General features: G+C 38.7%; 1 protein-coding gene across 1 annotated transcript in view; it reads left to right on the top strand.

Annotated features, from left to right (window-relative positions):
* DNAH6 (dynein axonemal heavy chain 6) overlaps window positions 1-26846 on the top strand; it is a 297300-nt gene that overhangs the window by 17495 nt on the left and 252959 nt on the right. Inside the window, exons 3-4 of the mRNA XM_059078614.2 lie at window positions 1971-2144; window positions 6271-6533. Coding sequence (XP_058934597.1) covers window positions 1971-2144; window positions 6271-6533 — 437 coding nt within the window. The remainder of the gene's footprint in view (window positions 1-1970; window positions 2145-6270; window positions 6534-26846) is intronic.

Raw genomic sequence — 26846 nt, 5'->3', positions numbered from 1 at the left:
TTTTCTACTATTCAGTAAGTTGTCTTTTCATTTTGTCTATGGTTTCCCTTGCTGTGCAAAAGCTGTTATTTATTTATTTATTTATTTTTTGTGGCGTGCGGGCCTCTCACTGTTGTGGCCTCTCCCGTTGCGGAGCACAGGCTCTGGACACACAAGCTCAGCGGCCATGGCTCACGGGCCCAGATGCTCCATGGCATGTGGGAGCCTCCTGGACCGGGGTATGAACCCTCATCCCCTGCATCGGCAGGCAGACTCTCAACCACTGCGCCACCAGGGAAGCCCAAAGCTGTTAATTTTAATTAGGTCTTATTTGTTTATTTTTGCTTTTATTTTCTTTAGGCGACAGATCCCCAAAAATATGCTGTGATTTATGTCAGAGTGCTCTGCATATGTTTTCCTCTAGGAGTTTTATAGTATCCGGTCTTACATTTAGGTCATTAATCCATTTTGAGTTTATTTTTGTATACGATGTTAGAGAATGTTCTAATTTCATTCTTTTACATGTTTCTATCCAGTTTTTCCAGCTCCGCTAATTGAAGAGAATGTCTTTTCTCTTTTTGACTATCTTTATTCAATCGCCCCCCCCCCACCCTCTGCCTCTGGTAACTACAAATCTGATCTCTTTTGCTATGATTTTGTTTGCTTTTGAAGTACAATTGACCTGTAAAACTACATTAGTTCCTGTTATACAACATAGTGATTCGATATTTGTATACATTTCAAAATGATCACCACGATAAGTCTAGTTACCATCTGTCACCATGCAGAGATATTACATAATTATTGACTATATGCCCCACACTGTACATTTCATACCCATGACTCTTATTCTGCGACTGGAAGTTTGTACCTCTTAATCTTCCTCACTTACATCTTTCCTCCACCCACCTGTCTTACCTCTGGCAACCATCTGTTTGTTCTCTGTATCTATAGCTCTGTTTCTGCCTTGTTGTTTGTTCATTTGTTTTGGTTTTTTTAGATTCCACATATAAGTGAAATCATCTAGTATTTGTCTTTCTCTGTCTGACTTATTTCAATTAGCGTAATACCCTTAAAGTCTATCCTTGTCACAAATGGAAAAATTTCATTGTTTTGTATGACTGAATAGTATTCCATTGTATGTAAGTACCACATCTTTATCCATTCATCTGTTGATGGGCTTGTAGGTTGCTTCCATATCTTGGCTGTTGTAAATAATGCTGCAGTGAACATAGAGTGTGTATATCGTTTCGATTACTGTTTTCGTTTTCTTCAGACAAATACCAGGAGTGGAATTGCCGGGTTGGTTATATGGTAGTTCTTTCTTTAATTTTTTGAGGAATTGCCATACTGTTTTCCATAGTGACTGCACCATTTACATCCCCACCATTTTCCCTTTTCTCCACATCCTTGGCAAAACTTGTTATTTGTTATCTTTTTGATGATAGCCATTCTGACAGGTGTGAGGTGATATCTCATTGTGGTTTTGATTTGCACTTTCCTGATGATTAGAGGTGCATTTCCTCTTTGGAAATATGTCTATTCAGATTCTCTGCCCATTTTAAAAGTCAGGTTGTTTGGTTTTGTGATGATCTTCAATTAGTTATGGCTATGGGAAGTGATTAGTGACCTTTGGGTAGAGTGAGAGTATTGTATGATCCCACAGTAACTGTTGTAGTGAATGGTGGGGGTTTGTATTGGACAATTAGTGAGTATGTGATTTCATTCCTCTGTGTACTTTTTGTCACAATCTCACCCTTAGAAGTATTCATTGGTATTTAAAGGGCAGAATTAATGGAAACCAAGTAGAAAAGTCTTAGTCAAGCAATAGGCCATGGACAATGATGATAGCTGCTAATAATGATTGTGGCTTAGATAGGAAATTAGTCCAGGAAGGTGATCAATTTCCAACAGAGATAGAGTCCAAAGGTAGTGGAGAACAAGTTCACATTAATATTTAAAAGATTAACATGTCTCTTTATTTCCCAAAGCCAGTGCTAAAAGCCTACCAAGATCATAAGAAGCCAGAATACATATATGAGCTGAACCGATACCGGTTAATCACTTCTGGAGTCCTAAAGCCTCCAGGAAGCACTGAAGAAAGAAGTTCTACCAAACCTCTTGTTCAATTCGAGCGTGAAGATTCTGTGAAAAAGAAAAAACAGGTAAGTATTAAAGTACTTAATTGATCTTTCTAATGTTAGTTTCATGTAGCATTGCTAACATGCTTTTAACTCATAAGGATAGTGGCAAAATCTTTTTCCCTTAGGTTATATAGTGGACTGGGGGAATACGGTATTTCCCAGTTCTTCCTATTTAAGGAAAATTTGGACAGTAGAGTAAAATCATAAAGGAAAACTTTCAGCGTTCATGTAGTATCTTCTGATCTTCTCTAGAAGACATGTTAAAAGAAGACATAATAGTGTTTTGAATGTTATTATAACTTTTATGAAATTTTCATCATTATTCCCCCAAATCTTTGAAGACCTTGGTGAAGGGCAATAAAATAGAAACTGAACCAACTAGAGAGACAACTTTTGTAATTGGTGAGAGTTGTAGAGTGGGGAAGTTGCCTTGCAAGGAATAACTGAATAGTAGTTCTGAGGCAAAATCACTAGAGCCTGGCTTTATGTGAATACCTATAGATAATTAAACAAAAGAATAGAAGTGGGAGAAAATGTGGAGGGCACACCCACAATAAAAATGCCAGTAGAGCTAAGAATTCTCTGAGCTTTTTATTGAGAGGATCTTTCAGTGCTAGTTGTCTGTCTTTCAGGCTTTGGACTGCAATGCTAGAAACTGAGAGTTGAGAACAAGCTCTGTCCTCAATTTCAGAATCTGGAGATGAGAAATGAACAAGTAAGGTGTTCATTTAAGCACAGTGAGGTGTGATAAGAGCTCTCACTGGTCATTTAAAGTACAAAATAATGGAAAACTGAACAGAAGGAATGCTTATACCTGGTGGCCAGGGGGCCATCAGTGTAAGAACAGCTACCCTAGGGAACTGCGCTAAGCTCGGAGGAATGAGTGGAAAGTTAACAAGGCAGATAAGGTGGGAGAGCTATGGCCTTGGGAGCCATGGGTTTGGGTGAGATTATCCTGAAAGAATATCATGATAAATTGTATGAAATTGTATAGCTTAAGTTAATTTGGTTTCTGTGAAGTAGAAAGAGAGAACGAGATATTTTAAGTGGGGCCAAGAAAAATCTGATTGTACATTAATTAGCTCATTTGGTATAAAGTGGGTTTCAAGAGCTTGAATTTTAAAAGAGATTATGCAAACTATTATATATAGGAAGGATTAAAAAAACAAGGTGCTACTGTATAGCACAGGGAACTATATTCAATATCCTGTGATAAACCATAATGGAAAAGGATATGAAAAAGAATATATATGTGTAAAACTGAATCACTTTGCTGGACAGCAGAAATTAACACAACATTGTAAATCAACTATACTTCAATAAAATTTAAAAAAATAAAAGCGAGAGAGATTGTGTGCACATCTGGGATGAAGGAAGTAGCTGAAAAGGAATAAGTTATAGGTTATGTTTGGTTGTAACTGTAACTAAGTGAAGAATTCAGTAAAGAGTTAGAGGTTGAAGGGAAATGTGGAAGAAAGGGGGTATTCTATTTAAATGGAGGAGAGTATTTAATCTGAGAAGAGGTTCATTTTCCTGGGTGTATTGATTTCTCAGAATGAGTTCAGAATGGAAATGTATCTATGAAGATTTACTGGGAGATGAAGGAAGGAAGGAAGGAAAGGAAGGAAGGAAGGAAGGAAGGAAGGAAGGAAAGAAGGGAGGAAGGGAGGGAGGGAGGGAGGGAAGAAGGGAGGAAGGAAGGAAAGTTGAAGGCTTTGCTTCCGGTAATTAAGGAAGATTGACTTATCAATTGGACTGGGCATCCACCATAGAGGAATATTATAGATGTTCTACAATTATGAATAAATACTTCCTCTATTTCCCTCCCCCAACCACTGCAAAATCCAAACATATGTGACTGTTTAAATTGAATCACATCTTCCCACTGAGTTACATAATTAGAAATAAAATGAAAATGTATAGGCCTATTGTTGAAGAAACCTTTCACTTAGAATGCAGTACAACTTTTTAAGAGATATAATAAATAAAATAAATGCATTTCTTGTTAAATATTACTACTCTTGTCTCATAAAACAGTTGCCTACATCTGTTGTTGAAACATTGGGACAAAGCAATATTTATTTTCTATGGTTCTGGTATCTGGTTTGGCCTCTTCTTTTATATACGAAAATAGTACCTTTGTTGCTATCCCTGGCCAATAAATGAAAGGAGCATATTTTATCTTTGATTTTAAAGATGTATGTCCTTTAGCTCTGAAATTCCCAGGATTCTCTTCTGAAACTCCTATTCAATGAGGTATTTAATCAGAGATAGAGAATAATGATCCCTATGAATACAAATCTTATGGGGACGTTTTTCCACAGAGCTTATGGTAATAACTCTTATAGAAATGGCAACCTTTACTAACTCTGCTAATAGGCAATAAAGATATCATATATATATGTACCTCAATTATTCACCAAAGCAGGTCTGCAATGCAGATTCTTTTATCTTAAAGCCAGTCCTGTCAGAGAGACAAAGAGATGACTGTTGGAGTTGATGTCACATTTCCTCAAACATGGTTATCAACCTCCTCAGTAGGAGGAGAAGACGTGTTTGATGCTGTCCCAAGTTTGTTGGGGAGGAGCAACGGAGTGTGAGTGGCACTGAGAGCAGACAGTGGGACCCAGGGATTGGAGCAAAGCTCAAGTGTGTGAACATGGTGGGAACTTAGCCTTGGGGCTCCACACGTGGTCTGGAGCCAGCAGCATCTACATCTCCTGGGAGCAAGTTAGAAAGCAGAATCTCAGGGTCCACCTCAGATTGGCTGGCAGACTCTGCATTTCAACAGGTTACCCAGGTAATTCACATGCACACTGAAATGTGAGAGGCACTGTCTCCAGAACAAGCAATTAATTGTGAGTTAATAACATTTATGCTTAGGTCCCACAGGGTGGGCAGCATAAGCATATATGTTACTAACTCACAGTTGCCTGTTTTGGAGACAGTGCCTCTCACATTTCAGTGAGCATGTGAGGACACATGTACCCCAGTGTTCATTGCAGCACTATTTACAATAGCCAGGACATGGAAACAACCTAAATGTCCAATGATAGATGAATGGATAAAGAAGATGTGGTACATATATACAATGGAATATTACTCAGCCACAAAAAGGAACGAAATTAGGTCATTTGTAGAGATGTGGATGGAACTAGAGTCTATCATATAGAGTGAAGTAAGCCAGAAAGAGAAAAACAAATATCATATATTAATGCATGTATGTGGAATCTAGAAAAATGGTACAGATGAACCTATTTTTAGGGCAGGCATAGAGACGTAGATGTAGAGAACAGACATGTGGACACAGGGAGGAAGGGGAGGGTGGGATGAATTGAGAGATTAGGTTTGACATAAATACATTACCATATGTAATAGATGGAAGTGGGAACCTGCTGTATAGCACAGGGAACTCAACTCGGTGCTCTGTGGTGACCTAGATGGGTGGGATGGGGGGATGGGAGGGAGGCCCAAGAGGGAGGGGATATAGGTATACATATAGCTGATTCATTTCACTGTACAGCAGAAACTAACACAGCATTTTAAAGCAATTTACTCCAATAAAAAATAAATAAAATAAGAGGAAGAAGTTCAATAAAAAATAACATATATGCTTCTCCAAGGCTATTACATACTGATCCCCAATACTCAATGTAACAACCTGTCACATTCATTAAAAATAGTTTATTATGAGTTATGATGACAGCTGTCCAAGATGTCACTCACCGAAAAGCATCAAAGTTGTCAGAACGAAGTGGGGCTGGTGGGGCGGGGGGACGTTGAGGGAAAGGCCAGAGTCAGGGGAGATACAGAGCAACTGAGCAAGGGGAGTGGTGGGCTGTCGTAAACACCAGGGAGCTGGTAGCATTTTGATGTAATAAACATTTAAGTGAAGGGAGAAGAGAAGGCAATGGGAAGTGTTGCTGGGGATTGGAAGGAGACAGACATCTGGGCAAGGAGTACTGAGAGGGAATCTATCACTGCTGATCAATAGTTTGAAAGTTTTCAGTTCAAAAATGCTTTTCTTTAAGCCCTAGACATCTTAGGCAGTGTGGTAATTAGTCCTGGAGGTTAATATTTTGCCACTTATATATAGTTCCCCCCCCCAAAAAAAAAACTAATTTTTTAAAAAACTGGCTTTGTTTAGATCCAATGGCCCTCTGCTGAGGCGTTCTCTCCCTCTCCTGCTAAACTGTCACGTACCAGCATTGGAAGAAGAGGCCTCTACGAGATTAGTTCCTCAACTTACCCTAAGTATTATTTCCGTGACCGGGAGGAAGTCATTAAAGCCAACATTCAAAATCCCTTGCAAATCATTAAAATAATACGTGAAAATGAACACATTGGATTTCTTTATATGATCTCTGCAGTGCCAAGATCTTCCACTGAGTATGATAGATATAGTCTGAAGTGAGTTCTCTTTTATTAAGCAATTTATTTAGCAGTAAAAATTACAAATAAGATTATAAATGTTATCCATAATCAATTGCATGTTAATGATTTAATGATTTATCTGATAAAATATAATTTCTATTATCATCCAATGACAAATGAATCTTAATCACAATTTTATTTTTCCCACTTATCTTTACTTATAGACATTTTATAGACAATACTGTGTTTCTTACATGTTTATATTGATAGAATTCCATTTATTTTTAATCGGTATTACAAACATATTTTTGATATTTTTTGATTACTGAGAAAAGAAGATGGCAATGTATAAAAAGTAGATGATGCTTGATTTTTTTCACATGTCATTTCAGCTTTCCTTAATAGAGTAGAAATAAGGGTTTTTTTGTAAGTAAATGAGCTTGATAATTTAGGGTATTTATATAGATTAATAATACACACACACTCACATATACTCTCTATTGTTGCTAAACACACATTTGTTGTTGAAATAATTTGAAGAGTCACCCAAATATGTCTGAATTGCTTTAAAATTCAGCACAACAGGTAACAGGACTTGAAGGTGATGCTGACCTTCCTCTGTGGTTGTTTAGTTGGGTTGAATGCTACAGTTGTTGACACGGTCTTTCCTTGAAGGTGATTGTAGTTGAGCATTGCCACCAAATTCTTTGAGCTGCCTTCCCCAGTCTCTGCTGCATAGGAAAATAAAAGTTACTTTCTTTCTAGGAATTCTCTTCTCCCTTATTCAGCGCTGTAGTTTTGATTGAGTCAGATAACACTGAAAACAACTCTCCTGCTGGGAAGAAGAAAAACAATTTAATCAAATTTCTAAATGATAGATTTATTGTAAACCTGAAAGAGCTCAACAGGAGTGAGAAATAATTTGTAGAAGGAAGAGAGATGCTTATGAAAATCATTCAGCAAAATGTATTGAGCACCCAATCTATAGCATGGCCATTTCTAGGTGCTAGAGCTATATTAGTGAACCATCCAGATAAAAATTGCTGCCCTCATGGAACTTACCTTTTAGCAGAGGGAGACAATAATTAATATGATACAGGAATAAATTATATAAAATGCTAGAATATTCTAAGTGTTATACAAAAAAAAAAAACAGTGTAGAGCAAAGGGGATTGGGAGTTCTTGGAAAGAGGTTGTTAATAAATTGGGGTGGTCAGGGTGGGCCTCATTGAGAAGCTGGCATTTGGACAAAGACTTGAAGGAGAAGGAGTGACTTATGTGCTATGGGAGGAGGAGAGAAGAGCTTACCAGACAGCAGCAAAGTGAATACAAATATCCCAAGGCAGGAGCACACCTGGCATGTTGAAGAACCGAACAGTAGGCTGGTGTGACTACAGTAGAATGAATGAGATGACAGACCATTGATGGCCTTGCCAGCTATTGTAAAAACATTAACTTTTACTCTGAGAAAAATGGAGAACCAAGGAAGAAGTTCAAGTAGAGAAGTGCCATGATCTGAATTACATTTTGAAAAGGACCTCTCTGGTTGCTGTGTAGAGAATGGACTTTTAAGGAGCAAGTATTGAAGCAGGAAGACCAATGAGAAGGCTGTAATTATTCATGTAAGAGATAGACCAGGTGGTAGTGGTGGAGGTGGGGAGAAGTGGGTCAAATTCTGGAAATAATTTGAAGGTTAAGCCAACAGGATTTTTTTTAAAAAACTCAACTTTATTGAGATACAATTGACATAATACTGTGACCCATTTTAAGTGTACAGTTTGATAAGCTTTGCCAAATGCATACATTCATGTAACCACTACCTCAATCAAGAACATTTCTGTCACCTGAAAAATTTCTCATACATACCCTCCACCATGACCACTCCTCCCTGACACCTCAGGCAACCACTAATGCAATTTCTATCACAACATATTAGTTATGCTTTTTTAAAAAGAATTTCAAACAGAGGGAATCACAGCTAGTTTTTTGTGTCCAATTTCTCTAGCATAATATTTTTGAGATCCATGCTGTTGCATGAATAAATTTTCTTTCTTTGCTGAGTAGTATTCCATTTTATGAATATACCATAATTTGTTTAGTCATTCAACTGTTGAGGGCTGGGGGTTTTTCTGTTTTGTTTTGTTTTCTTTTTATTGGAGTAAAGTTGCTTTACAATGTTGTGCTAGCTCCTGCTGCACAGTTAAGTGAACCAACTATATGTATACACATATCCCCTCCCTTTGGGATTTCCTTCCCATCCAGATCACCACAGAGCACTGAGTAGACTTCCCTGTGCTATACAGCAGTTCCTCACTAGTTATCTATTTCATACCCAGCAGCATATATATGTTAATCCTAATCTCCCAATTCATCCCACTCCACCATTCCCACCCCTGTTGTCCACACATTTGTTTTCTACATCTATGTCTCTATTTCTGCTTTGCAAGTAGGTTCATCAGTACCGTTTTTCTAGATTCCACATATATGTGTTAAAATATGATATTTGTTTTTCTCTTTCTGGCTTACTTCACTCTGTATGACAGTCTCTAGGTCCATCCATTTCTCTACAAATGACACAATTTGTACAAATATACAACATCTTCTTTATCCATTAATCTGTTGATAGACATTTAGCTTGCCTCCCTGTCCTGGCTATGGTAAACAGTGCTGCAATGAACATTGGGGGCATGTGTCATTTTGCATTATGGTTTCTCTGGGTATATGCCCAGTAGTGGGATTGCTGGGTCATATGGTAGTTCTATTTTTAGTTTTTGAAGGAAACTCCATACTGTTCTCCATAGTGGCTGTATCAATTTACATTCCCACCAACAGTGCAAGAGGGTCCCTTTTCTTCACACCCTCTCCAGCATTTATTGTTTGTAGATTTTTTGATGATGGCCATTCTAACCGGTGTGAGGTGATAGCTCGTTGTAGTTTTGATCTGAATTTCTCTAATAATTAGTGATGTTGAGCATCTTTTCATATGTCTCTTGGCCATCTCTATGTCTTCTTTGGAGAAATGGTTATTTAGATCTTCTGGCCATTTTTTGATTGGGTTGTTTGTTCTTTTGATATTGAGCTGCATGAGCTGTTTATATATTTTGCAGATTAATCCCTTGTCAGTTGCTTCATTTGCAAATATATTCTCCGTTTCTGAGGGTTGTCTTTTCATCTTGCTTATAGTTTCCTTTGCTGTGCAAAAGCTTTTAAGTTTCATTAGGTCCCATTTGTTTATGTTTGTTTTTATTTCCGTTACCCTAGGAGGTGGGTCAAAAAAGATCTTGCTGTGATTAGGTCAAAGGATGTTCTTCCTATATTCTCCTCTAAGAGTTTTATAGTGTTCAGTCTTACATTTAGGTCTTTAATCCATTTTGAGTTTATTTTTGCCTATGTTGTTATGGAGTGTTCTAATTTCATTCTTTTACATATAGTTGTCCAGTTTGCCCAGCACCATTTATTGAAGAGGCTGTCTTTTCTCCATTGTATATTCTTGCCTTCTTTGTCATAGATTAGGTGACCATAGGTGCATGGGTTTAGCTCTGGGCTTTCTATCCTGTTCATTGACCTGTGTTTCTGTTTTTGTGCCAGTAACATACTGTCTTGATTACTGTAGCTTTGTAGTATAGTCTGAAGCCAGTGAGCCAGGTTCCTCAAGCTCTGTATTTCTTTCTCAAGATTGCTTTGGCTGTTCAGGGTCTTTTGTGTTTTCATACAAATTGTAAAAATTTTTATTCTAATTCTGTGAAAAATGTCATTTGCAATTTGATAGGGATTGCACTGAATCTGTAGATTGCTTTGGGTAATATCATCACTTTCACAATATTGATTCTTCCAATCCAAGAATGTGGCATATTTCTCCATCTGTTTGTGCCATCTTTGACTTCTTTCATCAGTGTCATATAGTTTTCTGAGTACTGGTCTTTTGCCTCCTTAGATAGGTTTATTCCTAAGTATTTTATTCTTTTTGTTGCAATGGTAATTGGGAGTATTTCCTTAATTTCTCTTTCACATTTTTCATCATTAGTCTGTAGGGATGCAAGAGATTTCTGTGCATTAATTTTGTATCCTGCTACTTTACCAAATGCATTGATTAGCTCCAGTAGTTTTCTGGTGACATCTTTAGGATTCTCTGTGTGTAGTATCATGTCATCTGCAAACAGTGACAGTTTTACTTCTTCTTTTCCAATTTGTATTCCTTTTATTTCCTCTACCTCTTTGATTGACGTGGCTAGGACTTCCAAAACTATGTTGAATAATAATGGCGAAAGTGGACACCCTTGTCTTGTTCCTGATCTTAGAGGAAATGCTTTCAGTTTTTCACCATTGAGAATGATGTTTGCTGTGGGTTTGTCATATATGTCCAAATGTTGTATATATTGAGGTAGATTCCCTCTATGCCCACTTCTGGAGAGTTTTTATCATAAATGGGTGTTAAATTTTGTCAAAAGCTTTTTCTGCATCTATTGAGATGGTCATGTGCTGTTTATTCTTCAGTCTGTTGATACGGTGTATCACATTGATTGTTTTGCCTATATTGAAGAATCCATGCATCCCTGGGATTAATCCTACTTGATTGTGATGTATGATCTTTTTCATGTGTTGTTGGACTCTGTTTGCTAGTATTTTATTGGGGATTTTTGCATCTATGTTCATCAGTGATATTGGCCTGTAATTTTCTTTTTCTGTAGTATCTTTGTCTGGTTTTGGAATCAGGGTAATGATGGCCTCATTGAACGAGCTCGAGAGTGTTCTTTCCTCTGCAATTTTTTGGAAGAGTATGAGAAGGATAGATGTTAGCTCTTCTCTAAATGTTTGAAAGAATTAGCCTGTAAAGCCATCTGGTACTGGCCTTTTGTTTGTTGGAAGATTTTTAATAACAATTTCAATCTCATTACTTGTGATTTGTGTGTTCATATTTTCTATTTCTTCCAGGTTCAGTCTTGGTAGGTTGTACCTTTCTAAGAGTTTGTCCATTTCTTCCAGGTTGTCCATTTTATTGGCATATAGTTACTTGTAGTAATCTCTAATGATCCTTTGTATTTCTGCAGTGTCAGTTGTTACTTCTCATTTTTCATTTCTAATTCTATTGATTTGAGTCTTCTCCCTTTTTTTTCTTCATAAATGTGGCTAATGGTTTATCAATTTTGTTTATCCTCTCAAAGAACCAACTTTTAGTTTTACTGATCTTTGCTATCGTTTCCTTCATTTCTTTTTCATTCATTTCTGATCTGATCTTTATAATTTCTTTCCTTCTGCTGAGTTTGGGGTTTTTTTGTTCTTCTTTCTCTAACTGCTTTAGGTGTAAGGTTAGATTGTTTATTTGAGATGTTTCTTGTTTCTTAAGCTAGGATTGTATTGCTATAAACTTCCCTCTTAGAACTGCTTTTGCTGCATCCCATAGGTGTTGGGGCATTGTGTTTTCATTGTCATTTGTTTCTAGGTATTTTTTGATTTCCTCTTTGATTTCTTCAGTGATCTCTTGTTATTAAGTAGTGTGTTGTTTAGCCTCCATGTGTTTGTATTTCTTACAGATTTTTTCCTGTAATTGGTATCTAGTCTCATAGCATTGTGGTCAGCAAAGATACTTGATACGATTTCAATTTACTTAAACTTACCAAGGCTTAATTTGTGACACAAGATATGATCTATCCTGGAGAATGTTCCATGAGCAGTTGAGAAGAATGTGTATTCTGTTGTTTTTGGATGAAATGTCCTATATATATCAATTAAGTCCATCTTGTTTAATGTATCATTTAAAGCTTGTGTTTCCTTATTTATTTTCATTTTGGATGATCTGTCCACTGGTGAAAGTGGGGTGTTAAAGTCCCCTGCTATGATTGCGTTACTGTTGATTTCCTCTTTAATGGCTGTTAGTATTTATCTTATGTATTGAGGTGCTCCTATGTTTCGTTCATAAATATTTACAATTGTTATATCTTCTTCTTGGATTGATCTGTTGATCATTATGTTGTGTCCTTCGTCTCTTGTAATAGTCTTTGTTTTAAAGTCTATTTTGTCTGATATGAGAATTACTACTCCAGCTTTCTTTTGATTTTTATTTGCATGGAATATGTTTTTCCATCCCCTCACTTTCAGTCTGTATGTGTCCCTAGGTCTGAAGTGGGTCTTTTGTAGACAGCATATATATGGGTCTTTTTATGGTATCCATTCAGGCAGTCTATGTCTTTTGGTTGGAGCATTTAATCCATTTACATTTAAGGCAATTATCAATATGTATGTGCTTATTACCATTTTCTTAATTGTTTTGGGTTTATTATTGTAAGACTTTTCCTTCTCTTGTGTTTCCTGCCTAGAGAAGTTCCTTTCGCATTTGTTGTAAAGCTAGTTTGGTGGTGCAAAATTCTCTTAGCTTTTGCTTGTCTGTAAAGCTTTTAGTTTCTCCATCAAATCTGAATGAGATCCTTGCTGGGTAGAGTAATCTTGTTTGTAGGCTTTTCTCCTTCATCACTTTAAATATGTCCTGCCACTCCCTTCTGGCTTGCAGAGTTTCTGCTTAAAGATTAGCTGTTAACCTTATGGGGATTCCCTTTTGTGTTATTTGTTGTTTTTCCCTTGCTGCTTTTAATATGTTTTCCTTGTATTTAATTTTTGACAGTTTGATTAATATGTGTCTTGGCGTGTTTCTCCTTGGATTTATCCTGTATGGGACTCTCTGTGCTTCCTGGACTTGATTAATTATTTCCTTTCCCATATTAGGGAATTTTTTCACTATAATCTCTTCTAATATGTTCTCAGTCCCTTTCTTTTTCTCTTGTTCTTCTGAGACCCCTATAATTCGAATGTTGATGCATTTAATGTTGTCCCAGAGATCTCTGAGAGTGTCCTCGATTCTCTTCATTCTTTTTCCTTTATTCTGCTCTGCAGTAGTTATTTGCACTATTTTATCTTCCAGGTCACTTATCTGTTCTTCTGTCTCAGTTATTCTGCTATTGATCCCTTCTAGAGAATTTTTAATTTCATTCATTTTATTGTTCATCACTGTTTGTTTGCTGTTTAGTTCTTCTAGGTCTTTGTTAAACGTTTCTTATATTGTCTCCATTCTATTTCCAAGATTTTGGGTCATCTTTACTATCAACATTCTGAATTCTTTTTCAGGTAGACCACCTATTTCCTCTTCATTTGTTAGGTCTGATGGGTTTTTGCCTTGCTCCTTTATCTCCTGTGTGTTTCTCTGTCTTCTCATTTTGCTTAACTTACTGTGTTTGGGGTCTCCTTTTTGCATGCTGCAGGTTCGTAGTTTCCATTGTTTTTGGTGCCTGTCCCCAGTGGCTAAGGTTGTTGCAGTGGGTTGTGTAGGCTTCCTGGTGGAGGGGACTAGTGCCTGCGTTCTGGTGGATGAGGCTGGATCTCGTCTTTCTGGTGCAGAGGTCCACATCTAGTGGTGTGTTTTGGGGTGTCTGTGGCCTTATTATGATTTTAGGAGCCTCTGTGCTAATGGATGGGGTTGTGTTCCTGTCTTGCTAGTTGTTTGACATAGGGTGTCCTGCACTGTAGCTTGCTGGTCATTGAGTGGAGCTGGGTCTTGATGTTGAGATGGAGATCTCTGGGCGATTTTCGCTGTTTGATATTACGTGGAGTTGGGATGTCTCTTGTGGACCAGTGTCCTGAACTTGGCTCTCCCACCTCAGTGGCACAGCCCTGATGCCTGGCTGGAGCACCAAGAGCCTGTCCTCCACATGGCTCAGAATAAAAGGGAGAGAAAAAGAAAGAAAGAAAGAAGGTGAAATAAAATAATATAAAATAAAGTAAAATAATTATTAAAATAAAAATTAAAAAATAATTATTAAGAAAAAAATTTTAGTTAAGCAATTTTTTTTTAATGGACAGATAGAACCCTAGGACAAATGGTAAATGCAAAGTTATACAGACAAAATCACCCACAGAAGCATACACATACACACTCACAAAAAGAGAAAAAGGGAAAAAAATATATAATTGCTCCCAAAGTCCACCTCCTCAATTTGGGATGATTCATTGTCTATTCAGGTATTCCACAGATGCAGGGTACATCAAGTTGATTGTGGAGATTTAATCCACTGCTCCTGAGGCTGCTGGGAGAAATTTCCCTTTCTCTTCTTTATTCGCACAGCTTCCGGGTTTCAGCTTTGGATTTGGACCTGCCTCTGTGCGTAGGTCACCTGAGGGCGTCTCTTCTTCACTCAGACAGGATGGGGTTAAAGGAGCAGCTGATTTGGGGGCTCTGGCTCACTCAGGCTAGGGGGAGGGAGGGGCACGGATGCGGGGCGAGCCTGCAGCGGCAGAGGCCGGCGTGACATTGCACCAGCCTGAGGTGCACCGTGCGTTCTCCCAGGGAAGTTGTCCCTGGATCACGGGACCCTGGCAGTGACGGGCTGCACAGGTTCCCGGGAGGGGAAGTGTGGATACTGACCTGTGCTTGCACACAGGCTTCTTGGTGAAGGCAGCAGCAGCCTTAGCATCTCATGCCCGTCTCTGGGGTGCACACTGATAACCTTGGCTTGCGCCCGTCTCTGAAGCTCCTTTAAGCGGTGCTCTTAATCCCCTCTCCTCATGCCCCAGGAAACAAAGAGGCAAGAAAAAGTCTCTTGTCTCTTCGCCAGCTCCAGACTTTTTCCTGGACTCCCTGCTGGCTAGCCGTGGTGCACTAGCCCCCTTCAGGCTGTGTTCATGCAGCCAACCCCAGTCCTCTCCCAGCTTCCAAGCGAAGCCTGAGCCTCAGCTCCCAGCCCCCAGCCATCCTGGCGGGTGAGCAGACAAGCCTCTGGTGCTGGTGAGTGGTGGTCGGCACTGATCCTCTGTGCGGGAATCTCTCCACTTTGCCCTTCACACCCCTGTTGCTGCGCTCTCTTCCGTGGCTCCAAAGCGTCCCTCCTCCGCCACCTGAAGTCTCCGCCTGCTAAGGGGCTTCCGAGTGCGTGGAAACCTTTCCTCCTTCACAGCTCTGTCCCACTGGTGCGGGTCCCATCCCTATTCTTTTGTCTCTGTTATTTCTTTTTTCTTTTGCACTACCCAGGGACGTGGGGAGTTTCTTGCCTTTTGGGAGGTCTGAGGTCTTCCGACAGCATTCAGTAGGTGTCTGTAGGAGTTGTTCCACATGTAGATGTATTTCTGATATATTTGTGGGGAGGAAGTTGATCTCTGCATCTTACTCTTCCGCCATCTTGAAGCTCCTCCCGTACAAAGCTATGTGGCAGGCGAAGTAATGGTCCCCCAAAGACACGGACATCCAAATCCCTGGTACCACCTGGCTGCTGCATGGTGATGGGGACCCAGAGCTGCCGGAGGGGCATGGCAGTGGCCTGAGGTGCACAGGTGGCCTGGTGTCCTCAGGGTCAGAGCTGGGCCACATGCGCCGCCCATGCCACCCAGTGTGCCAGGGACTCTGCCTGGGCTTGACAGGTGTCTACACCCTGGCTCCATGTCCAAGGCCCTGGCTTTATGACTTATCCTTTGTATTTCTGTGGTATCAGTTATAACTTTTCCTTTTTCTTTTCTAATTTTATTGATTTGAGCCCTCTCCCTTTTTTCTTGATGAGTCTGGCTAAAGGTTTATCAATTTTGTTTATCTTCTCAAAGAACCAGCTTTTAGTTGTATTAATCTTTGCTATTGTTTTCTTCGTTTCCATTTCATTGGTTTCTGCTCTGAACTTCATGATTTCTTTCCTTCTGCTAACTTTGGGTTTTGTTTGTTCTTCTTTCTCTAGTTGCTTTAGGTGCAAGGTTAGGTTGTTTATTTGTGATTTTTCTTGTTTCTTGAGGTAGGATTGTATTGCTATAAACTTCCCTCTTAGAACTGCTTTTGCTGCATCTGATAGGTTTGGGTTTGTCATGTTCTCATTGTCATTTGTCTCTAGTTTTTTTTTGTATTTCTTCAGTGATCTCTTGGTTATTTAGCCACATATTGTTTAGCGGCCATGTGTTTGTGTTTTTTACAGTTTTTTCCTGTAATTGATTTCTAATCTCATAGTGTTGGGGTCAGAAAAGATGCTTGATATGATTTCAGTTTTCTTCAATTTACTGAGGCTTGACTGTGATGCAAAATGTGATCTATCCTGGAGAATGTTCCATGTGCACTTGAGAGAAAAGTGTATTCTGCTGTTTTCAGATGGAATGTCCTATAAATATCAACTAGGTCTATCTCGTCTAATGTGTCATTTAAGGCTTGTGTTTCCTTATTAATTTTCTGTCTGGATGATCTGTCCATTGGTGCAAATGGGTTGTTAAAGTCCCCCACTATTATTGTGCTAGTGTTGATTTCCCCTTTTATGGCTGTTACTATTTGCCTTATGTATTGAGATGCTCCTATGTTGGCTGCATAAATATTTACAATTGTTTTATCTTCTTGGATGGATCCCTTGATCATTAGGTAGTGTCCTTCCTTGTCTCTTGAAACAGTCTTTATTTTAAAGTCTATTTTGTCTGATATGAGTATTGCTACACCAGCTTTCTTTTGATTTCCATTTGCATGGAATATCTTTTTCCATCCCCTCACTTTCAGTCTGTATATGTCCCTAGGTCCGAAGTGGGTCTCTTGTAGACAGCATATATACAGGTCTTGTTGTATCCATTCAGCAAGCCTGTGTCTTTTGGTTTGGGGCATTTAATCCATTTATATTTAAGGTGATTATTGATATGTATGTTACCATTTTCTTAATTGTTTCTGGTTTGTTTTTTGTTTGTTTGTTTGTTTGTTTGTTTTTGCGGGCCTCTCACTGCTGTGGCCTCTCCCATTGCGGAGCACAGGCTCCGGACGCGCAGGCCCAGCGGCCATGGCTCACGGGCCCAGCCGCTCAGCGGCATGTGGGATCTTCCTGGACCGGGGCACGAACCCGCGCCCCCTGCATCGGCAGGCGGACTCCCAACCACTGCGCCACCAGGGAAGCCCCTCTGGTTTGTTTTTGTAGTTCTTTATGTTCTCTTGTGCTTCCCTCCTAGAGAAGTTCCTTTAGCATTTGTTGAAAAGCTGGTCTAGTGGTGCTGAATTCTCTTAGCTTTTGCTTGCCTGTAAAGCTTTTAATTTCTCCATTGAATCTGAATGAGAGCCTTGCTGGATAGAGCAGTCTTGGTTGTAGGTTTTTCCCTTTCATCATTTTAAATATATCCTGCCACTCCCATCTGGCCTGCAGAATTTCTGCTGAAAAATCAGCTGTTAACCTTATGGGGATTCCCTTGTATGTTATTTGTTGCTTTTCCCTTGCTGCTTTTAATATTTTTTCTTTGTATTTAATTTTTGTTAGTTTGATTAATAAGTGTCTTGGCATGTTTCTCTTTGGGTTTATCCTGCCTGGGACTCTCTGTACTTCCTGGACTTAGGTAGTTCTTTCCTTTCCCATGTTAGGGAAGTTTTCAACTATAATCTCTTCAGATATTTTCTCAGACCCTTTCTCTTTCTCTTCTTCTTCTGGGACCCCTATAATTCGAATGTTGGTGTGTTTAATGTTGTCCCAGAGGTCTCTGAGATTGTCCTCATTTCTTTTCCTTCCTTTTTCTTTATTCTTCCCTGCAGCAGCTATTTCCACCATTCTATCTTCCAGCTCATTTATCTCTTCTTCTGCCTCCGTTATTCTGCTATCGATTCCTTCTAGTGTGTTTTTCATTTCAGTTTTTGTGTTGCTCATCACTGTTTGCTTGTTATTTCTTCTAGACCCTTGTTAAACATTTCTCGTGTTTTCTTGACCTGTGCCTCCATTCTATTCCTGAGATCTTGGATCATCTTTACTCACATTCCTCTGAATTCTTTTTCAGGTAGACTGCCTATTTCCTCTTCATTTATTTGGTCTTGTGGATTTTTACCTTGCTCATTCGTCTGCAACATATTTCTCTGTTATCTCATTTTGTTTAACTTACTAGGTTTGAGTTCTGCAGGCTGAAGTTTCATAGTTCTTCTTGCTTCTGCTGTCTTCCCCCTGGTGGGTGAGGTTGGTCCAGGGGCTTGTGTAGGCTTCCTCGTGGGAGGGTCTGGTGCCTGCACTCTGGCGGGTGGAGCTGAGTCTTGTTCCTCTGATGAGCAGGACCACATCAGGTGGTGTGTTTTGGGGTGTTTGTGAGCTTAGTATGACTTTGGGGTGTCTGTAAGCTTAGTATGAGCTTAGGCAGCCTGTCTGCTGATGGGTGGGGTTGTGGGTTCCTGTTTTGCTAGTTGTTTGGAGTGAGGCTTCCAGCACTGGAGCCTGCAGGCAGTTGGGTGGAGTAGGTCTTGGTGTTAAGATAGAGACCTCTAGGAGAGCTCTCGTCAATTAATATTCCCTGAGGCTGGGGATTCTCTGGTGGTCCAATGTTTGGACTTGGCATTCCCACCCCGGAGACTCAGGCCCAACCTCTGGCTGGGGAACCAAGACCCTGCAAGCCACCTGGTGTGGAGAAAAAGAAAAAGAAAAAAAAATGAAAGAGAGGGGGGAAGAAAAAAACCAGAAAAACAAAGCCCAAGAAAAAAAAACAAAGACCCAAACAAACAAACAGCAACAACAACTTAAAAAGGAAAAGAAAACAAACAAAACCCAAGAAAAAAAGCAAAGACCCAAACAAACAGCAACAACAACAATTTAAAAAGGAAAAGAAAACAGACAAACAAAACCCAAGACAAATGGTAAAAGCAAGACCAAACAAACCAGAAACAAAGCGAATAGAGAATCACACACAGAAAAATCAGTGGTGGGCTGTCCAGGCTCCTAGGAAGGTGTGGGCAGTGACCTGTGACCCTCAGGGGGCAGCAGTGGCAGCAGTAGCCCAACAGGATATTTTTATGGATTGTATACAAGGTGGGCAACCAGAGAAGCGCTCAGGTTGAGTTTAATGATCACTTTGACTGAGCAAGGGAAAGGGGTGAGATGCTATTATGTAAGACACAGAAGGTTGGATGGAACAGATTCTTCAGGGAAAAATAGGAGTTTGGATTTGGACATACTAATCTGGGGATGGCAAAGACAGAAGAGAAGCAGGGTGGTTGATGAAAAGAGAATTGGGGTAAAGAGTGGGGACTTTTCTTAAGATAAGAGAAATAGCTTGGTTTTTTTAAGATAGGAGAATTAACATATAATGGAATTTAAAGCTATCTGATGTAAAAAATATTCCTTTAATAGTATTGTTATTGCACACTACCTTACTACTTCTTTTTCTAGTTTTTTATAAGTTTTGAAGAAGAGGTTATGGATCTTTAATGTTGACTCAGAGAAAAATGGTTTATTTGCTATTTTTTACAAACACTTCTTGATTAATGTGTGAAATGTTTTCATAGCTTCCTCTTATTTAAAAAATATCCAGTAACCCAGACATCAAGGAGTGCCATTTGTGATATTAATTCCCCATTATGAAAGCAGTCAGATTTTGCCAAACAAAATGGATTCTCATCTATTTACTAGCACAAGACAAAGTATTGAAGATGAGTATGGAAATAGTGCTTTTGTGTAATTCAGGAAATTAATTGTCTTTCTAGGCTAATGAACACTTCTACTAAGGGAAGTGAGTTGATGTTTTATACTTTTTTGGACTGGCACTAATGATGCTTGTTAGTAATATGCAAGATCTCATTTAAGAAGATGTTGGAATCACGGTTTGTTATTTTATCACGTTTTAGGATGGAGGTTAAATTTTCCGCCCAGCCTCAACTCCAAATATTATAAATCTTATGAGTAAAGACAATTATTTGGATGCCATATAGTTGGAAGCAGCTAAATTGGAAGTTAGAGGTAGTAAATACTGGATCAATGAAATAAGGACACATTATACCAAACTTCTTTTAAAAGTAATGTGATAAAATATAATGTCATCACATAATTTTTAAAGTGAGGTAAAATACATTAAATGTGCAGTTCTACAATGTTTATCTCTACCATGGTCCCTCTAAGTGAGAAAATAGTTACATTTACCAAGTTCATTCTAAAGAGTCAGTTTAGTGGTATGTGTTAGGCATAACAGTTTTGAAGCTTCTTCTTCAAGGAGATGTGTAAATATGTTGGAATATTACCCTGGTAAGCATACAACTGTACACTGTAGATTACCTTGTCCACAAGAAGGCATAATGGTGACTCTGGTTGGGTCTGGGGCAAATTAGAGGAAACTAGGTAAAGGATCAGGAACTAGAGAGGTCAGGAAGGGAATAGAGAACACAGATCAAGACAAAATAATTCTATTTTGTTAGGACTTTGACCTTGAACAAGAGTGATTGTAATTGAGGTGTAGCCATGAAGTATGGGGAATGGCTGTTGGTTAGAAAGTTTGGTTATATACCCACTTTGTGAGAGGACACCAAAGCAAATAATCACATTTTACATATCATAAAAGATGATGATTTACTTGTATTTACTATGTTCCAGGCAAAGTACATACATGAATATACATGTATATATATACATATGTTTTTTAATTCTCACAATAATACTATAAGATAGATACATTTATTACCTCTGTTTTACAGATAAGACACAAAATGGTTAAGTACCTTGCCCCAGGTTGTACAATAAATAAATGACAGTCTGGCTTCTGAATGTATGTTCTTAATTTCTCTGCTCTACTGCCCTGTCAAGATGAAACTTGGTGGTGTCCCTGAGACCCCCATGAGACTGAGAGTTTGCTTCAAAGAAAGTCTTCACTACCCCCAAAAAATTGGTGGAAGCCATGGAAACATTTTCTATCATTTCCAAATCTAGCACAGTAATCTGCCTCTCATATAAACCTATTGATTTTTCCAGAACAAATGCAAAAAATGCAAAATAATGCTTTCTTCCCAATAGAAAATTGATGAATAAAAGTGGAACTGAGATCCCAACTAGAAATCATTCAAAGTTGCACACTCATAGTGAAAAAAAAAAAAAGGAAAAAAGATATGTCATACTATTACTGAGACACCTATAGAAAGATATGCTCAGAGAGGAAACAATAAGTTATAAGGTAAACACAGTTTATGTTATTTAAAAAAGGTTAGAAATTAGGCAACATAATTAGAATTATCTCATATTGGATTTATGAACCACAATAATTTTCCTGTTCTTTTGCCTAAATATCTCAGTAAGAAAATGTTATCAAATGAATCAGTAGTACCAAGCAAGCTATATCAACACTTTACTGAAAGATATCCACCCTCCCGGGTAAAGGGTTGGAACTTCTAAAGGCATGTGCAAGAACAAAATGTGAAACCAAATTCCATTTTTAGGTTAGCATCTGATCAAGAAGCTCAAGAAGCTAAGAATGCAATACACAATTAATATCTAATGTCAGAATGACTCACTATCACAGAATTGCAGTTTTGCCAGCCTGTGTGGAAATTATTTATTCTATTTGGAACCAGAAAAGCAAAAGAAATCAATAATACCACTAGATCCACATGTTACATAACAGAGATGACCACAATCCAGGACGTTATTAAAGTTTTATTGCATATTGAAGGACGTACAGATATTAATAACTGCTAGATAATAGCACTAGAATCCCTGAAGTGAAGTGTTTGGAAGAACTTTGTTCTGTGGGGCAAAAAAGCTACTAGAGTTGAAATATCAAAGGCAAATCAGATATTACGGAAATACTTCTTGGAAATGTATTTTCCATGTAGAGTTTATTCTGATAATCCTTAGATTAAAATACATAATACAGCATTTTATTCACAAAAGAACTCCCATTTGTAAATGTTTCTCTGCAGTTATGAATTCCAAATTAAATAATATTATCAAAATTGTAACTATAATAAAATCCAAGCCACCACCTGACCTTCTGTTTTTAAGCTTTCTACAAAGATATGTGAGCAGAACACCATTATTCGTTGTTTCAGACTTAAATGACTAAGTGATCCAAAGGAAGAATTTTGTCAAGAATTGGAAAATATTTTGCAAATGATTCAACTTTGTAGATTTAGTGAAGGATAGTTTTTGGTTTTACAGCTGGGTTACTTAACTGACATTCGAGTACCTGAATGAACTTAATAAAAAATATGAGCTGCCTGAAAATATATTAAAACATACTGACAAAGATTAGGAATTCAAAGCAAAAATTCAACTTCAGAAAAGTGAAATTTAAAATGGCTCTCTCGTGGTTTTTTAGTCATTGTTAAGAATTTAAATTTAAGGAAAAATTACTAAGTCAAACGGCGTAACATCTGTGTGTGAGAGAAAGTGTCACCATTGTTTCTAAGGTACTTGATATGGAAATGTTTAGGTTTTAAATCAATTTGTATTATCATAAGAAATTTCAATACCGCATTTATCAAAGCAAGAAAAGGAAAAGCTGTTAGAATTAAAGAATGATGGTACCTCTGGCACATAATTTCAAAAGAACAAGTGATACAAATTCTGGTCAGTGGAAAAGGGAGTTTCCATTCATCAGAGACAGAGCAATAAATCATAATCTGCCATTTGCTGTCTCCCACTTCTATAAAGTGTATTCCTTAGCAGTGGTGACATTAAGAATTTGAACAGACGATTCATCATGTCTTGATTACAAATGCAGTAGCTACTTCAAAAATTTATAGTCATAGCTGTGGTTGTTTATGAGCTAGACTTTATTTGGAAGTTTTATAAAATTCAGTATTGAATATTTCCCTGAATATTTTATTTTTCTTACTATAATACAAAGAAATTATAATTAACGTCTTCACCAGTGTGCCTTATAAAATGTTATCACTGTACAGGTGTGTTAGAATATGCAAAGTTTGGGAACCGTTGCTTCAGAGCAGGGGTCCGCAACCCCCGGGCCGCGGACCAATACTGGACCAGTATTGGTCCGTGGCCTGTTAGGAAGCATGCCACACAGCAGGAGGTGTGCGGCGAACAAGCAAGCGAAGCTTCAACTGCCGCTCCCCATCGCTGACGTTACCTCCTGAACCATCCCCCACACACACACCGTCCGTGGAAAAATCGTCTTCCACGAAACCGGTCCCTGGTGCCAAAAAGGTTGGAGACCACTGCTTTAGAGGATTGTAGAACAGTTTTCTCCGCATGAGAATCTGGCCTTTGGTTAACTCTGAAGCTCTGTTCCCCTGGTAACCTAATACAAGTAGAATGCCAGTTGTTTCTAGGCAACTTTGCTTATGATAAAAATGACCCCTGATTGGTAAATTATATCTGCATTGAGAGGAACTATAAATGAATTATAAATACCTGAAGGAGAGCCATAGCTTTGGACTTCCCATAGTGCGGCAGTTCTTTTTCTGGTCATGTCTCTGCAGGAACCCTAAAATGTATCTTTATAGTTATTGCAAGAAATATTGGCTCCTCTTAAGCCAGGGTGATTTGCACACCCACCCGATATGGATCTCATGTCCTTGCATCTGAGTTGTCACCTGGGGAGAGGATAGCTCGGGGGTGGCTATTGAATTGTTGCAAGGGGTCCCGTGGAAAAGCAAAGACTGATGCTGCCTGGAAGGCAAGAAGTAGTTCCTGTTCTAGCCTTCTAGGTAGAGGGCTGCCGGATATAGTCTATGAAAGTCTAATGAGCATGACCATTTAGTTGAATTGAAGGAGACCCTCTGGTAGGACAATGTGTAAATATTTCCTTTTCATACTCCTGAAAAAGGAGCCACGGTGATGTCTGACCATTCCCTCCCTAGTACATGAGGGACTTTTTTCCCATATCTATGGAACCTCTCATCTCACTATGGTTTTAATTGTGTATGTCAATATTTTGCTATTTCTTGTTTTGGTCACTGAAATATAAACTTGTTCATATTGGTAAGGAACCGTGGGTGCATCATAAGGCCATGGTGGGATACCAAGTCTTTACAATGAAATGGATGAGTCCTGCAACTCAATATTACAAACAGCAACTCTTAGTTTGTGCCTAATATTGTTCCAAATTCTTTATATAATTAATCTTCATGGCAACTCTACAAGGTGGGTAGTATTGATATATCCATTCTACAAATGAGGAAACTAAGGCAGAGTTGAGAAATTTAATGAAGTTCATAGAGCTAGTGAGTTGTGGGGCTGGGATTCAAACCCAAGTAGTTAAACTTCAGAACCCAAGCTCTCACGCATTATGCCTAATATACTCATCCTCAGAATAACAACTACTCCTGACATTTGTGTCGCACACTCTGTGCTAGGCATTGTGCTGAGTGCTTTCTGTCCATTAATCTTAGTTCATCCTGAAAAAAAGCCCCAGTAAAAAGGCATCCCGTATAGTTGAAAGATGAGGAAATTGAGGTACAGATATACTAAGGACTTTGCTCTTTGATCGTGTTTTGTGATTTGCAGACAGGAAATTCAGAATAATGTCTGATGCTCCATCTTTCAATTCTATGATTTAATCTTCTGTGCAATTTCAATGTTAAAGTCATTAGAAATCAACGTACAACAGAGTCCTCCTAAGTCCTGAGCATCTTTAGGGTCCGAGAAAAGCCAAGAAAGAGGACACAATGTCTCCTCTACCTAACTGTTTCCCAGTGTGTATTTCCAGGATCATAAGACCTAAGTGATATTCACAGGTGGATAGTAAAAAAAACATGTTCTCTGATCATGTAAATTTGAGAAACATCAAGTTAAATCACTGGTTCTCAATCCGGAAGATTTTTTGCCCCCTGGGAGACATTTGGCAAACGTCCGGAGAGATTTTTGGGTTGTTACAACTGGAAAGAGTGGTGCTGCTGGTATGGAGTGGGTAGAGGACAAGGGTGCTGCTAAACAGCTGACAGTTCCCAGGATGGTCCCACACAGTGAAGAATTATCTGGCCCCAAATGTCAGTAGTGCTGAGATTGATAAACCTTGGGTTAAATATGATAATTATGCATTTCTGTCCTATATAACCAAGGAAGCTTTCCTTGTGGGATATCTGCTGGGATTAGGATTCTATGAAATCTATGGTTATGTGACTTGGGCTGTTAGGACCATAAAAATGTCCACACTGGGTTCAGGCCATATTACTTTCTATGTGATCAAGTTGGTTCTCAAGTAGTTTCGAAGCCTGTTATGCTAAAATAATATTTTAGGCAGCTTTTTAAATTTCAAGCTAAAGCTGTTCTGTCCTTTCAGCTAGATCACATATTTAGCAGCCTAGAACAGAAAACACAGGTAAATGCCAGCTTGAAACCTTCTCAAGTGAAAGCCTTCTCGTTTCCGTGTGAGGTCATAATTATAAAAAACTCTATAATGAGGCATATATGTTATGTAATCAGGAACAGATCATTTTGAAGCCACATTATCAGAAACCTCCCCAGGTTGCTTAACACAATGACAGTTTTCTTGGGCTAGTCCGTGAAGAAATTTCAATCAAGTCAAATGTCAGTCAGCAAGTGGAAACACTACAGGTCCTTAGTATTTTCACTTGGATCATCAAAACTCCTCAGTTTCAGATTGTCTCCCTACCCTTCCTTCAAACACACATACACACACAGGCACCGTTTTGGAGCTATGACAATTTAGTGGGTGATTACTTCATTTTATACAGAAATTTGAAGAACCTAGAGCAGTGGTTCTCAGCCTTGGCTGCTAGAATCACCTAGGCCCCACCCCCACAGTTTTATTTAATTGGTTTGTGGTAGAACCCAAGCAACGTCATTTCTTTAAAACTCATCAAATGATCCCAATATTCAACCAGAGTTGTAGGCCATGGACCTAGAGCAATTGTTCTCCAGCAAGCCCTAAAGGACTTGCAAAAACATAGATTGTTAACCCCCAAGTTTCTGATTCAGTAGGTCTGGAGGGGGCCTCCGAATTTGCAATTCCCACATGAGGTTGATGCTTCCATTCCAAGGACCATATATTGAGAACCACTGACCCTAGAGCACTCTCTTATTGAAGAAACTTGGAAGTTTCCTCTTAGTTACAATTTTGTTTAATTTTCTAGGTGAAAAGGAGTTACTTGTCAGATATTTTACCATTTCTGGTTAATCAAACCAGAAGCAAACCAAGCCATTTCTCTTCTCCAGTTCAGGTTAGATCTAGATACATACTGAATCATGATATTGACCGTAATCAAACAGATTGAGGTTTACAAATGTAAAACTCAGGAAATAGCTAACTTCTTTCCAGGCACTTGCTTGTTTCCCTTTGTCCAATAAATATGTTCAAATAATAATGATTAAAACTGTGTAATAATGAAAATAATGAGACAACTTAAATTTGCATAGGGCCACGTGAGCTCATCTAATTCACCCCAGTACCTTACAGCAGGTAAGGAATCACTCTCTTGTTTGTAGAAATCAGTATGGGAGAAGGGAACAGGGTGGACAAAGACATATGTATGCATTCTAGCACAGCCTAAGCTGGAAACCAGCCTGACAGTTGAAAAGGTCAGTGTGTGGACAGAGAAGGAGCTAATATGAGACGGGAGGAGGGTGCCACAAACACCCAGCAGAATAATTTGGATTTAATGATATAAGCAATAGGCTGTTCAGAGTTCTTGAGCAGAAGGGTCTCATGAGACAA

This window comes from Kogia breviceps, chromosome 11 (genome assembly GCF_026419965.1).
Source record: "Kogia breviceps isolate mKogBre1 chromosome 11, mKogBre1 haplotype 1, whole genome shotgun sequence".
Taxonomy (NCBI): Eukaryota; Metazoa; Chordata; class Mammalia; order Artiodactyla; family Physeteridae; genus Kogia; species Kogia breviceps.
The sequence above is the reverse complement of the archived record's forward strand: the minus strand, read 5'-3'. Positions and strand labels throughout refer to the sequence as shown.